General features: G+C 35.4%; 1 protein-coding gene across 4 annotated transcripts in view; it reads right to left on the bottom strand.

Moving 5' to 3' along the window:
• Window positions 1-9,086: 9,086 nt before the first annotated feature.
• Window positions 9,087-20,774, bottom strand: part of LOC131332049 (putative L-ascorbate peroxidase 6) — a 43,325-nt gene continuing 31,637 nt past the window's right edge. For all 4 annotated transcript variants that reach the window (XM_058366084.1, XM_058366087.1, XM_058366086.1 and 1 more), the window contains exons 8-10: window positions 18,825-18,946; window positions 10,374-10,440; window positions 9,087-9,459 (exon numbers count right to left, since the gene is read on the bottom strand). In XM_058366084.1, coding sequence (XP_058222067.1) covers window positions 9,354-9,459; window positions 10,374-10,440; window positions 18,825-18,946 — 295 coding nt within the window. In that variant the 3' untranslated portion in view covers window positions 9,087-9,353. The remainder of the gene's footprint in view (window positions 9,460-10,373; window positions 10,441-18,824; window positions 18,947-20,774) is intronic.

The following is a 20,774-nucleotide window of genomic DNA, read 5'->3' as shown; positions in this document are numbered from 1 at the left end:
AATTTTCAGACACCAAGTGGGTACAAACACTAAGTAGGTTAGGATCGTAAAGAGAACACAACACAGGATTATAAGGGATTGGAAGGAAGTTAACCAGTCAGTAATAATATTCCAGTCACTTATAATCCTGTGTTGTGTTCTCTTTACGATCCTAACCTACTTAGTATTTGTACCCACTTGGTGTCTGAAAATTATTCTTGTTTCATCTGAGAAGGCCTTGTTTTTGTAGGAATTTTCCTTTCATCAAAATCTTTCTCATAGGGTAATGAAACAATATATTTCTTTCTATCCCAAAAAGCATTAGGGATATCACTACAAATTTCTTTATTGAAATTATATTCTATTTGAGAAATTTTCTCTTTCATAAAAGGTTTTTGTAATGTGTCTTCAATACTCATAATTTTTATTTCATTTTAAAGAAAATTTATCTGTTTATCTTTACTAGAGATTTTTTTTCATAATATCATTTATCTCCTTATAAGTAGGAGAAGAAACAAATTCAAAAATATTTCATGACCCTCAATATGAGTAGTTATTCCATTAGTGCTAGTTTGCATTGGCATTAACATTGCCAAGAAAGGAGTTCCTAATATCAATTCTTGTTGGAGATTTCTTATACAAAGAAAAGTTGTTTCCAAACAAACTCATTTATTACAAATGTAAACATTGTTAAGTTTATATTTAATCATCATTTTAGACCCACTAGCATTAGTGAGACTTTGAGAAGTTTTCTCAAATTATTGGGTTAGAACTAACCCTTCTTGGATACAATTCATATCTGCTCCACTATCCACTAAAGCAATAATATTATTAATAGTGTATTCCTTTTGAATAACTAAGTTTACTCTTATATGTCATTTTTGATAAATCACATTATTGATTATATTGAGATAGTTTGAGTCATCCTTATGACCCGTGCTACCTTTTTCCAGAGTGACTAATTTTTTATTCATATCATAAAGCTCTTGAGTAGCCTTATTTTGAAATGATTTTAACAATTTTATTTCTGTTTTTAAAATGTTTATTTCTCCTTTAAGATCAGGAATAGTGACAGGCTTATAGCTATCCACCTATTCCAAACGATCTAAAATATTTTTTAGACTATAAGTCTCATTAGGAATTTGAAGTTTATCCTCCATCTCTTCTTCTCTAGTAGAAGAAATACATGTTTCAATTATCTTTATTTTTAACTGAGGATCATCAATTTGATCGATTATGTCAAGAAGATCTTTCTGTTTATCAGAAAGAACATTAATACTAAGACCATTCATTTCTACAATTGCTTTCCAATAATTATCAAAAGTAGAACATTCTAAATTGTTGCAGTGGCAATTACTAGGAACCTCCTCTTCTTCTGAACTGGAAGAGGTACCATCTTCATCAGATATTTCATTAATCTGATTTTCTGAATCTCCTTCTGATTCAGAGTCACTAGAATTTATCATTAATTTAAAGAGTTGTTGTTTTAACTCTTCATCAATTTGAAACTCATTAAGCTTTTTCTTGATCTTACACTTATTAGCATAATGACCTATTTTCTGCATTTAAAACATTTTGCAGTGACCTTTTTAGATTTATTATTTTGCTTTTTATTAGAAGTCCATTCTGGAGAACCAGATTGTTCTAGTTTCTTTTTCTTAGAAGGTTTCTTTTTAGAATATTTCTTTGTAGTAGTTTTATTACTACTGTTCTTTTTATAATTCTTTGGATATACAGTCATATCATATCTAAATTGATTGCAAAATTGACCCAATTCTTGTTTACCAGTCAAACGTTGTTTTTTCAACTGATTATGTAATTTTATATCATTACATAAAGTTAATCCTTCTTGGATTATTATGGCAACTAATTGTCCATAAGTATAATTATCATAAACAATAGTTAACCCATTATTTTGATCTCTCAACTTCTTTCTAATTTTCTCTACAAAAAAAGTGAGGTAAATCATCAATGAATTTTGATTTCCAATGCTCACTATTAACATCATGTCTTTGCATTACTTTTCCTAGAAATACATCCTTTTACCAATGAAAATGAGTTAACGTTGGGCATTTTAGATTTTGAAGTAATTCTGTACTTCTTTCTCGTTGGTTATCCCATTGACCAATAAAATAAAATATGATGGTTTATACTAAAGTGTAAATAGCATCTTGCTGTGATTGACCATTGTCTCCAATTTTAACTGCGTTTAGAATTTCTGAACGTTGGGTCGCACTTAAAACATTATCCCACCAACCTTTGATCATACCAGTAAAACCAGCTGTTATCCAACCAGCTATATCTTTGTCAGAATTTTTATTTTGAATACAAATAGTACTATACATCATCATTTAATGTACTACTCCAAAGATCTGGTACTCAGTCATACCATCTATATTCCATTCATATTTGGCATTGGAAAGCATTTTCCTCATATAACATGTCCTCGGGACTTGGTCTAGGGTAGTAATACCTATCTGCCCCACCATAAGAAAATTTGGTAGGATATTTTATTTTATTAGCAGTCTCATTTTGAGATTGAATAAAAGATTTTCCAATTCTAAAATCTCCTGACTATCCATTTTTGGATTTTGTTCCTCCGAAATAACATTGATAGAAAGACCCTTTAGTCGTTTGTCTAATTCTTCTAATAATTCTGAATTTTTTGTTGGATTACCTAACTTAAAACTAGTTATTGAAACAGGAGGTCTGATATTAGTAGGAGAGGTTTTGGATTCCTACTGTTTCTTTGGTTTGAGATTGCTTATCTCTTCACAAACTTGATTCATTTGTTCTTCGATCCGCATTAATTGGGTTCCAATAGTACCAAGATGTAAGTTGGTATAATTATTTTGTTTATAAATTTTCTCATAACTATCTCTTCCTTCTGTAGTTTGATAAAAGCTACAGTTTCTAAAGAAGAGTTAGGACTAGTGCTCCCTTCTAATTTTAAAGGAGTAGTTGGAGGATGGACTGCTTTAATAATAGTTCCAGCCATCAATTTCCAATTTTTATGATAATCCTCCATAACATTGATGGATTGATCTAATTCTGTAAAATATTTACCATAAAACCATTGGGTAAAAGAAATAATCTTTTTTGAATATTCTATCCAATCATAAAATTCCTTTTTGAAAATCTGTAATTGATTCTTATCATATTTTGAAAAATACCATTTTCTAAATTCTTTATATTTTGGTTGAGAAAATTCTTGATTTATTCCTTTCCCGATTTCAAGAGTACAGATTTTAGCTATTTCCATCAAGAGTAAAATTCATTTCACTAGCTGTAGGAGATTCCCTTACCTCAGCCCTATTATAAACTCCATGCTGAATCTGATTTTCAGATATTCTTATTCATGCAATATTTATATCCTCAAGGGGTGGTTGAGGTTCTGGAATTTCAGATGTAGAGTGCCTACTAGTTGTAGGGACACTTATCCTATAGGGTAATTGAGTTGCAGAAAAACTACTCCTAGTGCTCCTGCTTCTTGGGTAACGATCTAACAAGGTGTGGTTTTAATCTTTGTGCCTCCTTTCAATTTCTAACTGCCAAAACCAGTAGTCATCTCGCTCTTTCTTCTTTTTGGAAATCCACAGATTTCGCAAATGGTGGAAGACACAAATTTTGCAAATCAAGTCGATATCAAGTCCAGTCGGAAATCCGTGAATCCGCTATGATCAAATCAAGTGGATATCATTGAGATTTACCGCCGCTATTGTGGTACGAATTATAGATTTTCATTGATTTAGTTAATTTATTCTTGAATCTTGATTAATTGTAGTTTTTTGGGGTCGAGGGTTTGATATGATTTTTGGGTTTGTGTGCGTGTTCGAGGACAATATCTGTTAGAATTCAAGCTCATTGCTTTTATTTTATTTATTTTTGGGTAAGTCAAGCTCATTACTTGGTAGTTAAAACGGGGTATTTGAGCAATGTTTGTGTTGGTAGTTCTTTGATTAGTTTTTACTGTAAATGTAGTGAGCTAAGATATGCGTACGAAGTGTTTGATGAAATGCCAGTGAGAAATGTAGTGTTGTAGACGAAACTGCAGTTAGAGTTTTCGGGTGCCCCAGCTGCGATGCTGTCCCCATCGCGAGATATGGCAATTAGCAAATTGTAATCTTGGATCTAAGTCATCTGACTAAGTTGGAATTTTGGTGTTTTGTTTACAGTTAAGTTGTATACAACGTAGTGTAAGTTTCTCATTGTTGGTTTTTGAAGTGAGATCTAGATTTCTTGTGCCTATTTAATTTTGGGTGTTCGATCGTTGTAATTTTGAGGGGTTAATTGACAACTAGGATTGGAAAAAAGGGGTTGTGATTGGAGCCAGAATTACCTCTTATGCAGCAGCACATGCATGAACTAGCAATCATGATAAAGGTGATCTTACTATAACCGTACGACTTTTGCTTCTCTGGTCTCTTTTCCCCCCTCTCATTTTAGTCAATTTAATTCCTTCTGTTTACAGTAGATTTGTGAATTGGATACTTTCGTTATTTTTACTATTATGAGTCATCATTTGTTCCAAAATACCTTGCGTCGAAGGTGATTTTTAAGATCATTCGAGCCTATGTGAAGTATTGATATACAGGAACTCACCACATGTTTGACAAAAGGGCACAATGAAACCATCGGTGGAATAAAAAATGGAAGCAACAAACTGAGATCTTCTATTTCTGTCTTTGATTTGTTGAGATATCAAAACAGTTTTTGTTTATGTATGCCTTTACCATGAGTTTTTCATTTTATGAACATCAATTCCAATTGCCTTTCAAGTGTTTGACAAAAGGTCCCAACTAACATATCCTAGCCTTATGCTTTCAAATCATTTTTGGTCTCATATTCAAAATCTTCAACGAAGTATTTACGAGTTTCGTTTTCTATTGTAGCCATTGGATTTGACTGGCAAAGTGAAATTCAGCATCAACTAATGAAGATTAAATCGAGAACTTTGTACAACAACACTCAACTTCTCACCGAACCATCATACCTTGTAAATTCGGCTTCAACTCATGAAGATTAAATTGTTGTCTGGTTGAGTTTTCTTTATTGGTTGTCAACTCTTACTATAAGTCAATCGTTAGCATGGTGCGACGATTCGCAGATCTAATATAAGACACCAATAGTTTGGATGTGTTGTTGCTACTTGGTTAAAATTTTTTGCCTGGTATTTACTTGGATTCCGTAAGCAAATCGATAATTCTTTGTAGCTAGCTTAAAAATTTAGCTGGGGGAGTGTCGTAGGCATAGGTAATTCTCTTTCGTGCCACTGAGAAGAGAATCACATACTACACACTAATGAATCAATTTGGTGTTTGAGCCACTAGCAAGTGCCGTAGGCATAGACAATTCCAAATCAGGATGGGTAGTGCCGTAGGCACGAACAACCCCTAGTTACTATATATAGGTATAGGTATATTTGGCACAAGTTTGACCTATACATATATTTTCAGGCAGAGACGGACCCAAAGGGGATCACGCGGGGGCACATGCCCCCACTCAAATGCGTACTTTTTTTTATATATATTTTTATAAATTAGCATAATTATAAAAGTGTGCTAACTTATGCTAACTTATAAACATACACACTTGCATATATCTCAAAAATACACATATTGAATTAGTTTATGCCTGAATTTCATCATATGATACATTTATACTTGCTCAATCATTCTAAAACTTGTCGATGTTCATTTAAAACATACTTTAAAAAAAAATTTGAGATTTTTTGCTCATTTTTACCTAATTTAACTTAAAGTATGCATTATAAACTTTTGTAATTAGTAATGTGTGTCTTAATTTTGTACGATCTTATTGTAGTTGACTAAAAAAAATTGAACTTTCTCTATTATGATTAACATGTGTCCCCACTAAACTATATTTCTTGATCCGTCCCTATTTGTTGGTCATTTTTTTTTTCTCCAAATAAACTGATTATCCCTATTGAGCCTCTCCACCCTTCAAATTATTTGAGACATTTCCATTGAAAACAACAAGACGCATAAAAAATTTAAAATATTTTGAAGAGCACCCAATCGGGGATTCTACGAAATTGGTAATCAAGACAAATGAGATTCAACAAGTTAATGAAAGAAAGTGATTTAGTTAATAAATGAAGTGAAATTTGCATTTAATTTGAAATTTTGATAATATTGAGAGTTGTTTTGGCCGAGTTTCTTTTAGATGGAGTGAAAAGTGATGATGGTAAAAATAGCTAAGGAACCATTGAAGTAACATTACTATAATATAGCAATTTGACACTGCTTATTGCTATATCTTAAGAGCATCCGCAGTGGGACTTGGTATATTTATGTGTTAAAATGTGTATTAGGATAAAAATGGGTCCCACAAGTGTGTGTTAGACATTGCTAACATAGAAGTGTGTTAGAACATCCACAATAAATTTGATAAATTTGTGTGTTAAAATATTTGTTAGGATAAAAAATCGCTCCCACAGAAACCAAAAAAATAAAAAGAATACATCAAGCATAACAAAAGGTACAATCTTCCAAAGCAAAAGAACGATGGATAACTCATCCGGTGTAAAAAAGATAAGAAGTGTCCACTTCTAAATGGATCCTGGAAGATGCCGCAAACTTAGCCAAAAAATATGCTTGATGTAATCTACTATGGTCACATAGGGACAAGATGCAGAAATGAACAGACTGCACAAGGAAGCAGAAATCAAAAAACAAGACAGCTGTAATGGCTGAAAACTCCTTAATGCTTCTCAACTGGTAAAATAGAGAAGAATCATTAGTATGGATCTGAATATGCAACATATTTCTATTTAAAGCCCAACTCACTGCCTCAATTAAAGGGAGAATAGAGGCGCAATCTTTTAGAGATGAAGAGCTTCTGAAAATAGAGCCCACAGTCCTGGACTGAACCTTAAAGGTTAAAGCCACACCAGATTTGTTGTGCTTTGGGTTGTAATGAACTATGGGATGTAATGACTCTTTTATCTATGAAGTTTTTCTTTATTGTCAAAAAAAAAAGGGTCATACAAGTGTATATTAGGAGTAATGGACATTTATATTTTATGGTTGGAGTTTGAATTATAGAGGTGAGACCCACTTATTGTTTGCTAGCATAGTTGTCAAACTTGACACACATGCTAGCACACTACAAGATTTAACACACTCTAGTACACAAACTAATGCACGCATTGTGTCATAAAAAATACATTTTTCTTTGCTAAGTCTTAACACACGATTAAAACACTAGTTAGTACACTCATTGTGGATACTCTAACAATAGCTATCTTTATTGTATGCTAACTATTGGAGATGCTCTTAGTCAAAAAATTATATCAATAGCTAAAGTTCTACAGCATCGATTGGAGCATTTATCTATAAGAATGCATATCCTTAGGAGAAGGATGCAAACGAGCTGAGCCAAGCTTCATAGTGTTTGAGCTGGATTCGTTTACTAAAAGAACCTAAAACTCGAGCTTGAGTTTGGCTCGTTTGTAGCTCATTTACAAACAAGCAAAGCCCTTAACAAGCCGAGCAAAGCTTCTGAGTGTCGAGCTCTCAGGTCGATTACTAAACAAGTCAAGCTAAGCCGAGCCACGAGCTGCTCATGATCAGCTTAGTTCGTTTGTAGTCCTACAACAAGTGAATATTCAGTGCTCCTGAAACATCTTCAAGTGATGCTTTAAGGTTTTTTCCCACCAGACATTGGTGTGGAGCCACACACTATAGTAGAGCTCGCACCAACATAAAATAGAGAAGGACCGCGAAGCACCTTGTGGTGGTACACCGAGAGCCATTAATAATTTCCTATCGGTAGAGCCTGCCTGTTACATCATGATTCTCACGTGTGAAAAGTCCTAATTGCCCACCGACGACCATTTTGGACCACAAATACAAGTACTGGTCAAAATTGCTATGAATTAAGTGCGTGCAGCCCAAAAATTTGAAATCCCCTATTTTATTTGAACATTTGGAATCCTTCAAATCCTTGATTCAAGTATGTATTGCCCGATAATGTTTGTTTGGATGAGTTTGGGACTATTTCCTTTGGGCACAAAACTAGACTATGACCTAAGAAGAATTGAGTTTCATAGGCTTGAACCCACCGCAAGCTTAGATTTTGTACCCTTACGGCTGTTGTCAGTTGATTGTTCTACTGGAATGGACTTGCATTTTCATCATATTCTATGCCCATTTAATAAACAAAATAATCCGGGATTTTATTATTATTGCAGATCAATAACCCCATCAATTTGGCATATTGGCTGAGCATAGAAAGAATGAGTTTACTTATTTAATTTAGCTTATAGGTTGTTTTTATTTAATTTAGTTTACAGGTTGTTGAATAAGCCAATAATCCGGATTGTTTCTTTAGCCAAACCAGGCCTTGGTATTATAGAAATCTGAAAGTCCATAGTAGGTAAAAACTTGCATCCAAACGAGTCCTTACCAGGAGTTGATTTTGCATATTGAAAACAAGAGAACATACGTCCAGCCGTGATGCATGCCGACAAGTAATCACCTATTTAAATATTAGGGCATGAATTCAAGTCACAAGAATCTACTTAAATTGTCACATGAAGGAGCAAGATAATACTACTTGCCTACTAGGATAGTGTCTCCTATCTAAGTTTTGAATCGTCAAGTAGGAACAGCATAAGCAGTGCAGAACCTGGACAAAGGCAAACTCATCAAATGTCTGAATGAATAAGCCACACTTGTTATCCAAAAGAAAAAAAAAATTCGTCTCAGCTCAACAAATTTTAACAATCACAAAATCAGAGGCTATTTCATCGGTAGTTTCTGCTACCCATCCTGCCATGAAACTGATCCCAAGTTTCTCCCTACTCAATATAGTAATTAACTACAGACACACATAGCCATAAAGCGATGATTATGGTTTCTTTAAAAGTGAATCCAACTTTTAAAGTCCTCAACTGTCCATGCACTTTCTGTGACCAGTTACTGTGTCAATGGAATCATTGCAGATTAACACATCAAACTTTTTCCAATTATTGGGCCAACAGAATATCCCACCAATTGGGTCATCTGTACCTTCGAAAATATACACTCTCTCTTCATCAAGAATGCTGCTTACTGTCCACAAAGGTACCAAGAACACAAACATTCAAATCCATTTTGCATATCAAATGACAGCTACATCGGGAAGGATTTTTGCCACCAACCAGTTTTCTACTCTACATACGTAAAGTAGGATTCTGTGCATGTCTTACTCCTATGATACATTTTTGTGTCATCACAATACACAGCTCGAAAAAATTAGAAGGCGAAAAAGTATATACGTGAAGCCTTTCTTTATTTTATTATGCACTCAGGAAATTAGAGTGATGCCCCCAAAAAAGAATATCAACCCACTCTAACCAAAAGAAAAAATTACAATGATGGCTTCCACATGGCACCAGTATTCACCAGTTTGATATAAACATTCTTAAAATCTTCAAAGAACAAGTCCTGGTTATTGGCATACATTGAAATCCACCTGTTTACATGAGCAATTGTAAGTAAATTCTGCACTCATGTACCCAGAACGGTTGAAGGAACAAGTTTACAAGCACAATAGAAACCAAAGAGAGAACAAAAGATGTTTATTGGGTCAATCAGGAACAAGGCTTGTCTAGCAACCATTTTGTAAATAGACTATTGAGTAGGGGAGGAAGTAAGTACTGACTTTCAATTACAAAAAACTTTTGAAAAACCATGCTGTATTTAATTGTGGCAACAGGGAATTGACCAAACATGAACAAGAGTGTGTTTTTTATCATTTAGATATGCTATATTACAAGAAACATAACTTTATATCCATCTCAAAACCAATTGGCAATGAGTGGAGAGGTCCCATATGTTATAAAGTGATCACCCATTCCACTCCCAAGCAATATGGGATTCATTTCCTCAACATCCCCTTCACGTGCAGCCGCGTTTGAGGTCTGTCACGTGTGGCCACTTTTTGGGTCCTATCATCGTGCAGCCTTTTTGCTGGTCTGTCATCGCGGGGTGTGGATTGTGAATTTTATAAAATGTGGAGTGAAATGAGCCCTGCTCTGATACCATGTAGAAACTTTATATCCATCTCAAAACCAACTAGCAATGAGTGGAGAGGTCCCATATATTATAAAGTGATCACCCATTCCACTCCCAAGCAATGTGGAATTCATTTCCTCAACAGAACTCATTCATGACTCTCAACAAACTAGGAGAGCTATAAAGAATAGACGAGATGATATTGGACTTTGTTGGGGGTGGTGGCTGTTTGTGGGTGTGAAGGATAAGAAAATATATTGTGTATTTATTGCAGTAAGGCTGATACTAGAAATACTAATTGCCCTTTATCCACAGTACATGCAATGAGTAAAGGGCTAAAGGCAGTTAAATAGGGTGCACAAAATGACAAACCTAAAGCATTCACCATCCTCAACAAGTGCACGATCTGTAGGAAGCCCAATCATACTTGACATACCAGCTGCATAGGAGAAAGATGCGCGAAGAGTCTTGTTACAACTGAAGCATATGCAAAACAGTATAATAATGACCTACAATGGATCAAAGTCCTCCACTTTCAAAACGAAAATAATATTTGTTCTCCAAGAAGTAGAAGATGAAAGCTTGGGAGATGAACCAATCCCCTTAATCATCCTTCATTTCGTAATTTTGCATTTCTTGATGGGTGGGTTCATCAAATAGCTGTAGGCAAAAATCGGATCGTATAACTAAGTCTAGACTGTGCTGCACTGATTTGTAATGTTCAACTAGAGGTGAAAACAAAGCCCAAAAACCCAAACCGACCAATAATTTCTGGTTTCGTCAGTCCCAAATATGTTCTGATCGAGTTCGATTTTTCTAACGCTGATTTTTTGGTTTTCGGTTCGGTCTCAGGTTCCAGACTTTTTACTCTAACCCGACCGAACAGATAACACCAAACCCTAATTGGCTAATCGTCTTTCTGACTTCAAACATCTTTGTATTTGTCTTGTAAAATATCAGAGCATCCTCTCTCTTTCTCTCTCACAAAATATCATAGCATATTATCAATATCATAACATACATATCAAGCCGTCAACAATGGTGGAATATCATAACATACATATCAAGCCGTCAACAATGGTGGAATTGTAAACCTAATCGGCTAATCCCCTCTCTCTCTCTCTCTCTCTCATGAATAATAATGCTTGGAGTCATCCTGGGGTTGGTTGCGATGGTCATTGGTCCAATTGTTAGAACTTCACCGGTATCTCTCTCCCGTAGCTACTTGTTGCATCTATTATTTTGGCCGGATTACTTCAATTTTCAAGGGGTTCTATGAACTTTTCATGGGTTTTTGCTTATTTTTCTTTATAGAAAGTAAATTGGCCTCAATAATAAGTTTATGAGTTGCTTCTTTAGTTGCTGAAAAAATAATGTGCTTTTGTTTATTTTTCGTTTTCTCATTGACTGTAAATAACCAAGCTTGCTAATGCTCAAATGGGAATGTGAGGATTTTGGAAGTAGTGGGCTTTTTTTCTTTTTTTTTTTCCTTATACTTGTGTTTTGTTTAATTTTCCCCTTCTTTAGACGGATGATAATCTAGCATAATATTAGGAAATATTATGTTACCATGTTTTCTAAGTTTTACTATTATGTTTCATGTTTAGTTTGGGTTATTATTCATGGTTTCTAGTTAGTCTTGGTTTCCTTGTTATGCATGTTTCCTTAGTTTGTTTAGGTTTCTTAATCAAGTCTTGTGGCCTATATAATGGCATGTTAGGCCTATAATTTATTCAGATCAATGAAAGCAAGTTTCTTGTTAGGCCTAACATGGTATCAGAGTCACAAGGTTTAGGTCCTATATAATATTTGCTTGCCAATGGGCAGCCTAAGTCTTGCCACCATCCAATGGGCACTCAGTATACTCACATCCACCACCAATAGATAATCTTGATATGATCACCAATTCACCATTCACCACTCACCACCATAACATTCATCGACCTCCGATTAATCTCCATCGTCGTCGTAGTCAACACCATCACTGTGTTCACTCTACTCTTTGTTCATCTGGATCTCTCCCCTCTCGGCTTATGTGATTCTTTTCCACCAGGATCTCAACTATAATCTAGCACCGCTCGACAGCTGCACCATCGCCGCAGTTTTTCTCTATGTTTCGATCTTGATCTTTCTCCTGGTTCTCGCTCTTGGCTCTTTGTTTTTCCTGGCTTCAGCTTGTTTCTTTCTCAAACTCAAGTTGGTAGACCTAATTGAATTTGAAGGGGATGTTAGCATAATATTTGGAAACATTATGGTACCATGTTTTCTAGGTTTTATTATTAGGTAAAATTTAAAAATACCCCCCAAACTTTACACTCACTGTCGAATAGACTTCCAAACTTTCAAAAAAATCAATTTTACTCCTCAAGTTATCTTCTGTTATTTTTCTGTCAAATTCCGTTAAGATTCGATAACAGAGGTTGTTTTTCTGTTAAAGCGTGCCTTTATGCCTCTCTCTCTCTCTCTCTCTCTCTCTCTCTCTCTCTCTATATATATATATATATATATATATGAAATCTAAGCTAAAAACTGCTCAGATCAAGCTCTTCCCGGTCTTTTTTTTTGCTAATTTCTTACGGGTACCCTTAAAATCACACTCTGATCACATTGAGCGGCTTGGATCATTAAAATTTGAGTGTATGTAGATCTAGACTTTAAATCAGCAACAATCCGTGGTGGGTGAACGTGAGTGGGCCGCGATCAGGAGGCGGCGGCAGGGATGGAGGGTGAAGTGATAACCTGGGTTTGGGGGGTTCGCCTCTCGCCTCTCTACTAGATAACCTGGGTTTGAATTTATTCTTTTTTTATCCGACTTGTTGAAATTTGAAAATGGGTTTGAGTAAGACCGATGGCGTTTGTGTAATAAACTAAAAAAGTATGGGCACTTTGTTAAGGGTAGGATTGAAGTGATCTGAGCCATTGATTTGAAATTAATCTGGGCTGTTCGAAAAGACTTTTATATATTAAAAATATAGTTAAAAGATTAAGTGTTACAATTTTCAATCCGTTTGAACCGATGCAAATATCTTAATTAACTGATTATTTTACCATAAAGCGTCGTAATTAATTTTTTACTCAAAAGCTTTCATATTAGAGCCCTAAGATAACTGTAGAATCAAATATAGTTAAAAGATTAAGATAAAATGAAAGCCTTATAATCAAAAACTTAATAATGACCCTTTAGGATAAAATGATCAGGAAAATAAGATTTTCGCACCGGTTCAAACAGATTGAAAATTGGAACAGTTAATCTTTAGGATAAAATAATCAAGAAAATAAGATTTTTGCACCGGTGCAAATGGATTGAAAATTGAAACACTTAATCTTTTAACTATTTTTTTAATACTATAATCTCGTCAGTTTTGTATCGAAACGGCGCCGTAACATTCTGAGGAGAGTTATATATATTAAAAATATAGTTAAAAGATTAAGTGTTCTAATTTTCAATCTGTTTGAGACGGTGTGAAGATCTTATTTTCCTCATCATTTTATCCTAAAGACCCGTAATTATTTTTTGACTCTAAAGCTTTCCTGTTAGAACCCTAAGATAACTATAGAACCAAACAAAGTTAAAAGATTTAGATACTAAAATGAAAGCCTTATAATCAAAAATTAATTACGACCCTTTAAGATAAAATGATCAGGAAAATAAGATCTTCGCACCGGTTCAAACGGATTGAAAATTAGAACACTTAATATTTTAACTATTTTTTTAATATATAAAACTCTTTGGGATCTGGGCGTTGAATGCACACTATTTCCTAAACATGCCATAAAAATTTGGCCAAACAATGTAAGTTATTTACGAAGATACCATTGGTTTGTATGTGAAGGGTGGAGAAATCTGGACCGTTGGATTTGTTTGTATGGGTAGATAAAATTTGTGTCAGGGAGAAATCTGAACCGTTGAGAGATAATATTATTAAAGAATACCGCCCCCCCCCCCCCCCCATGAACCCCATAACTCCACCCCCTCCTCCTCACAAACCACTTCCTCATCTCCTCCCAACTCTCCCTCTTCCACGACAACCACGCCACCTCTCCTCTATACATCCATTCCGAATTCCTTTTCCCTCTCCGCCACCTTTATTAACTCTCCCACTCCTTTGCCTCTCTTCACACCCCGAATGATGGGGTGAATGGCCTTTGGGTTAGTAATTTCACACTTAAGAACTTACGGGATTTGGGGGAAGAGAGGGGATGATTGAGAATTGACTAAGAAGAGGACAGGAGATGATGGAGGAATTTAAAGCGGGAAGCTTTGATGGGTAGGGTCTTAATTTCGAATTTGAGAGTAGGTTGGGTCAAAATAGTTTAGAACTGGGTTGAGTTAGGGCGATGGGGAGGATTGTGGTGGTGGTGGGTGACTGTGTGTGTGTGTGTGAGACAGAGAGAGGGGCACAAAATCATAATTTAACAGAAAACAACCCTTGTTAGCAATTTTCGTCGTCAATTTAACAAAATTTGATGGAAATGGTCTATTTGAATAATAGAAGACAACTTTGGGAGTAAAATTGATTTTTTTGAAAGTTTGGGAGTCTATTAGACATTGAGTGTAAAATTTGAGGGTATTTTGAGATTTTTCTTATTATTATGTTACTTGTTTAGTCTAGGTTATTATTCATGTTTCCCAGTTAGTCTTGGTATCCTTGTTGTTTAGGTTTCTTAGTCATCAAGTTTTGTAGCCTATATAAGTCATGTTAGGCCTATGGTTTATACAAATCTATGAAATCAAGTTTTGTCAATTCACTTTTCTAATAAATATCAAGATGATGGGGAAAATAAAGATGAACTGCTTAATGTGGATAATGATGTTGAGAAGTCTGACCAATAACTAAAAAAACAAACTGTCTCATGCAGATAATGGTGGTGATGGTGGTGGTAAGTAACAAAACATCTCCTTGTTGGTCGCAATTTGTTAAGTATAAGGGAGAAGATCAACTTAGGACAAGATACAAATGGTGTGGGGCTACATGTGCAAGTCATTCATAGAAAAATGGTACAAAGTCCATGTTGGCTCATTTTGCACATGGGTGCCTCAGATATCCTCCAAGAAAGAAGTATACGGGTTCTAAACAAAAAGATTCTTGGTTTTGAATATGTTAAAGGGGCAAATGGGGAAACAAGTTTAATTGCAAATATTGTGTTAACGACTTTTAACGTGAATGCATGCAACAATAACCTACAGAAATGATCACAGTATATGAGCCGCCATTTAGATTTGTTGAAGGAGAAAAATTTCGACGCTTTATGCGTGTGTCACAACCAAAGTGGATAAAAATCCCAAGTAGGATAACAATTCTCGAGTATTGTATGGTAATTTGTGGGGAAGAGAATAAAGCATTGAAGAAAGTACTTAGGAGTCAAAGGGTGTTTGTAATTGCCGACACTTGGAATTCAATCCAAAATCTCAAATATATTTGTCTCACGACCCATAGTAATGTTAAATGGAAATACCAAAAGAAAATTCTTAATTTTTGTGTTGTTTCAAACCACAGGGGTAGGCTCTTGGAAAAATAATAGAACAATGCTTATTAGATTGGGGGATTGACAATTTAAGAAGAATACTAAAAAATAGGAAGACAAACATCTTAGATTAGGGGTGCAACTGAACCAATCTGGACCGAACTGTGCCTTCTCGATTGGTTCTACGGTTTAATGGTCAGGTTTGGGTTCTAGAAAAATAAAAACCGATACATTTGGTTCATTTACTTTGGTTCAATTACTGGTTTTTCTTTACAAACCGTGCTTCGAACCGAACCGGAACCGATTTACTTGTAATATATACGTATACGTACTTATATATACCTACATTGATATGCGTCATACTATTTTCATTTCTACTTTACCGATTTTGTTGGTAAATGTAATCTCTTTTTGGTGAGCCATTTTAATGGTGGTAGTCTATGAACTATTTTGTATTAATTTTGGTTCAAGACTTGAAGTGTTAATGAAGTTACGAGCTATTTTTATGAACAATTTTGCGATTGTGTTTTCTAATATCATATGTTATGGAAATGTTTGAGTCCTAATAGGGTAGACCGAAACCGAACCGGTATAGCGGTTTGGTTATGGTTAGGTTCTATATTTGTAATGGTTAGATTCCCGCCCTCATTTTTTTGGAACCGTTAGAAATGGTTTGGTTACTGAATTCTTATGGAAACGGACTAACCCAGACCATGGACACCCCTATCTTAGACCATGGTTTTTTGCAAGTGAGATGTTATACTCATATCTTGAGTCTAATCGTCACCGAGGGGCTGAAAAAGATTGATTTGTTAATTGTTAGAGTGCGAAATATTGGTAAGTTGTTACGTATTTATTTTATGCAAAATACACATTGTACGTAATTAATTTTATGTTAGGTGTTGAGTAGTGATATGAGTTGTGGGTGGTGGGTTAGGTAGTTGGATATGTCAGTTAATCTATTTTATAGGTAATGGGTTAATGGGGTTATCTTTTCTTGTATATATATAAGTTTGTAAATCAATGAAAGAGGAAGTTACATCTTGATATAAAGTCTTCTCTTTTGAAGAAGAGGTCTAGTTCTTAATCAATTGGAGGTCTTCCTCCCTTGAAGTGGAACTCTTCTCACCTCTCATTCTATTTTTCAATTTTAGTTACGAGAAAGTTTGTATCATATGTGAGATCCTCCCCATCTAGAATGGCGGAATTTTGGTCTTGTGTCAAAAGAGAAGGCATGAATGTAGGCTTAAACCTTGTGGTAGATAGAATTTTTTTTTTTTTTTTTTGTATTTGAGGGGATTTTAATTGGCCGTGGGTCGCCGTCAACAATGGTAAGGCTAAAATAGGGGTATTACGGAGTATGGGCAACAAGGGGTCTTGTCAGCCGATAGGGTTTCTAAGGAGATTTTTCAGCTTATTTCAGGAATGGGGTTCTCCTTGTCAACTGTAATCTTTTCTTTTTGTAGTTGCAGCTTTTCCTTTTTAGTATTAAAAAAATTTAGCAGTGAGGGGTAGGTTTAGATTTTGTGAGTATCAGCAGTAGGAGAGTAGTGTACTCTCCGAAGCTCTCTCAATACTTTTCTTTTCCTATCGTTCCGATTTCATGTTTTTATCATTGCAATAAATGAAATTTTATGTTCGAAAAAAAAAAACTTGTCTAGATATGGCCACTCAATGGAATTACATATTTCATGTTAGAGAAGGCTTTAATCTATCAAGGCTTGTGGACGGTTATGCAATGACGGGCTCTTCAAAACAAGTCTAAGAGACGATGAACTTGATGAACATTTTGATGATGTTTTATTATTGACAATAAGGATGGTAATGCAAATGATGAGCTTGATCAGGTTGAGTTTGAGAAGTAGAAGGAGAAGTAAAAGGAAAACGAGAAAGGAAGGGGAAAAGGGACAAGAAAGAGAGAAGGGATACGTTTGGGCTGCCAAAAGCTGATGATTGGAAAAAGATTTAAGTTTATTTTTTTGGATAAGTGGAAAAAAAATGATTAAGTTGTATGTGAAGTTTCTTAAAATGTTCTACAAGGCAATGCAACAATTTTCAAGGTCTTTGCCTGTCACTAGCAATGTATTTTTTAATGGAATGATGTCGATTCAAAGTCAAATCAACAAAATGTGTGCAAAATTGGATCTTGGTTTAAATACTTTGACAAGCAGTATGCATAGCAAGTTTGACAAGTATTGGAAAAAGTTGGGCAAGATTAATCAATTATTGTTCTATGCGGTTGCTAAAGATCCCTGATACAAAACAACATTGTCCACTTTTGCTTAAAAAATTCATTGTCCTAACATTGTATGGCCGCCGATGTGATGATTGATAAGTTGAAGAGTTGACAAGTTTGTTTGAGTGGAATGTGAAGCAGGACACAAGTGTGAATTTAGCAAACTAAAATGGTAGGAGAATCATCAAAAGATGAAGATGATGAATTGATATTCATGTTTCTTTTAAGATGCACGTAGAGAAAGAAACCCATATGGTTAGTGAGACAGACTTAAAAAAAAAAATTTTGCAGTCTCGTGAAGGAGAAAGTCAACAGTTTGACTGTTGGTGGAAATCCAATTCCATTAGGCATTTCATCCTCTCTCAAGTAGCACAAGATGTGCTTGCTATCCCCATGTCCACCATTGCTTCCAAATTCGCCTTTAGCACTAGACGACATGTTCTTGCCCTATATCAGTATTCTCTCTCTCCAAAAACCTGGAAGCTCTTATTTGTACCCAACAAGGGTAGAGGAGACCATCTCAAATCTGTCTTAGAGAACAACTAGATGAGTTGAAACAACTGATTCAAGTAAAAATAGCTTATTCCTTGTTAGTTTCTCTCTTCATTTTATTTTTCTTAGTTTGATAAAAAAATAACAAAATTTGTGTATGGATGTGAACATTTATAGGGTTTTTGATGCTACTGAGGCCTTTAACTTAAGTGTTCATTGAAGATTCTTAATTTTTGATGCTACTGATGGCTAAGTGTTCACTGAACATTTTCTGGGTTCTTAATGCTACTGATGCTTTAGTCCCTACTATTTTTTTTTATGTTTTTTGGTGAAACCAGTTGCATGGGTGGATTTGACACACAATATAGGAGTGCCCCAACTAGGCCAATTAGCCCAATTTATACTGGATTCTCATTTTAGTTCTAGCTATTTGCCAAATTTTTAGATTTTTATCAGGTTTTTCTCATCGAAGAGCTATCAGTCCCTTCTTTAATTTGGTCAGCGTTAGTATAACGAATTCCTACCCTGAACTGATCAGTTTTGGGTTCGCACCCCTGCAAACCAACCGATTACACCCCTATACAAGACAAGGACTTTCAAGAGAATAACAAGTAGATTTGGTCAATCACCTGAAGACGACCACGGCTTCTCTAGAAGTATTTTGAAGTACGCATTATCAAAGGAAATTGGGTTTCCAAAACCTTTACTACCAAGAGTATGAGCCCCGGACAATGCAACAAGTTCTTGTGTACTGCCAAGAAAATGCAAAAAGGCCATTAGGTATTGAAGAAGCCATCTTTGAGAATTTTGGTACAGTTGAACATGATCGACAAATAAATTTTTTAATAAGCTTGACTGGTTTTAGCAGGCAATACATATAAGGACAAGAAATTTAACATGTATGTGGTTAAGGTTCCTTGGTCCAAGAGGTGCTAAACATGTAACAAGCTAAGAAACACGGATACGAAATGACAGACATGTGGATACGTTATTTCTCTAAAATGTAGAACACCGACAGTTTGGGGACACATTTATATATATCCAAGACATACATACATATATACTCCGGAGTGTACATACATACATACATACATATATATATATATATATATATATATATATATATGTATATATATCACAAATTATCAAGTGAGGGATCCCTCATTTTTTTAAAATGAGGGACTTTCATTTCCCGATCAAATTTTGAAAATCTAAACCGTTCAATGTGTGCAGAACGTGATTTTAAAGGTCCCCGCGAGAAATCAGCAAAAAAAATGACCGGGAAGGGCTTCATCCGAGCAGTTTTTTTTTAACCGTTCAATGAAAACTGCTCGGATGAAGCCCTTCCCGGTCATTTTTTTTGCTGATTTCTCGCGGGGACCCTTAAAATCACGTTCTGATCACTTTGAGCGGCTCGGATCATCGAAATTCAATCGGGAAGGGGAGTCCCGCATTTTAAAAAAATGCGGGATCCCTTACCGGATCCCGACTGATATATATATATATATATATATATATATATATAAGTACATATGTATATGTATATCACAAGTTTACGTCCTGGTTCCAACGTATATAATACACATAAGATACAGTACTTATGAATGATCTAGATTAGCATGAGATTCAAGAATTCCATAGAAAATAGGCAATGGGCACAGTTAGGAATCCTCGAGAGTAAAGATATACATTCCACGTGAATTGAACCATGCCTAGTCATAAGAATTAATAATTTTCTAATTTTGTACTCCCTCCGTCCCACTTTGTTTGTCCATTTTGGGAATTCCCACTAATTAAGAAGCCATCATCATTACAAATTTCACACTTCACTTTTCAAAAAATGCCCCTACCTTTTTTCAGTCTCAACAACCACCTGTGATCCCAATATCATCTCGCTGGTCTGAACCTCTATGATAACATTGAAATTCCACATGAAGAGCCAAATCTGCCACGGGAGGCCGATTTTTCTTTAGCGGGGAAAATCCAACAGCTCGAGGACTCATTCAGCGCCATGCAGAGGCCCACTGCATATGCTTCCACCAGTTTCTCAGATCTTTGCTTCTTCCCCAATCAACGACTTCCACCCAAATTCCAAACCAATTTCACCAAGTTCAATGGAACTACCAATCCCATGACTCATCTCTGCCTTTACGCTGGGGCACTCAATGGCCTTCCCAATCTGGATAGGCTCATGATGCAACTGTTCCAGCACAAACTTTCCTATCCCGTAGCACAGTGGTTCGCCCGGTTGGATCTCCGCTGCTTTCGAACATGGAACGATCTATCCCAAGAATTTGTCAAATAGTATGGGAATAATGCCGAGATGGTTATAGATTGCCTCTACTTGCTGCGGATGATGCAAGAGCCAGGAGAATCATTTCGTGCATATGCCTTGTGCTGGAAAAACTCAGCTTCCCAGGCTGAACCCATACTTCTTGATCATGAGTACGTACGCTACTTTGTGCAAAACTCTGAAAGACAGTTACTATGAGAAGCTTTGTCCCTCTATTGGGCAATCCTTTTATGAAGTCATTCAAAGGGGAGATAATTGAGAACGGTATCTGTACAAGAAAGATTGT

The sequence above is a fragment of the Rhododendron vialii genome, chromosome 7a (assembly GCF_030253575.1).
Source record: "Rhododendron vialii isolate Sample 1 chromosome 7a, ASM3025357v1".
Taxonomy (NCBI): Eukaryota; Viridiplantae; Streptophyta; class Magnoliopsida; order Ericales; family Ericaceae; genus Rhododendron; species Rhododendron vialii.
The sequence above is the reverse complement of the archived record's forward strand: the minus strand, read 5'-3'. Positions and strand labels throughout refer to the sequence as shown.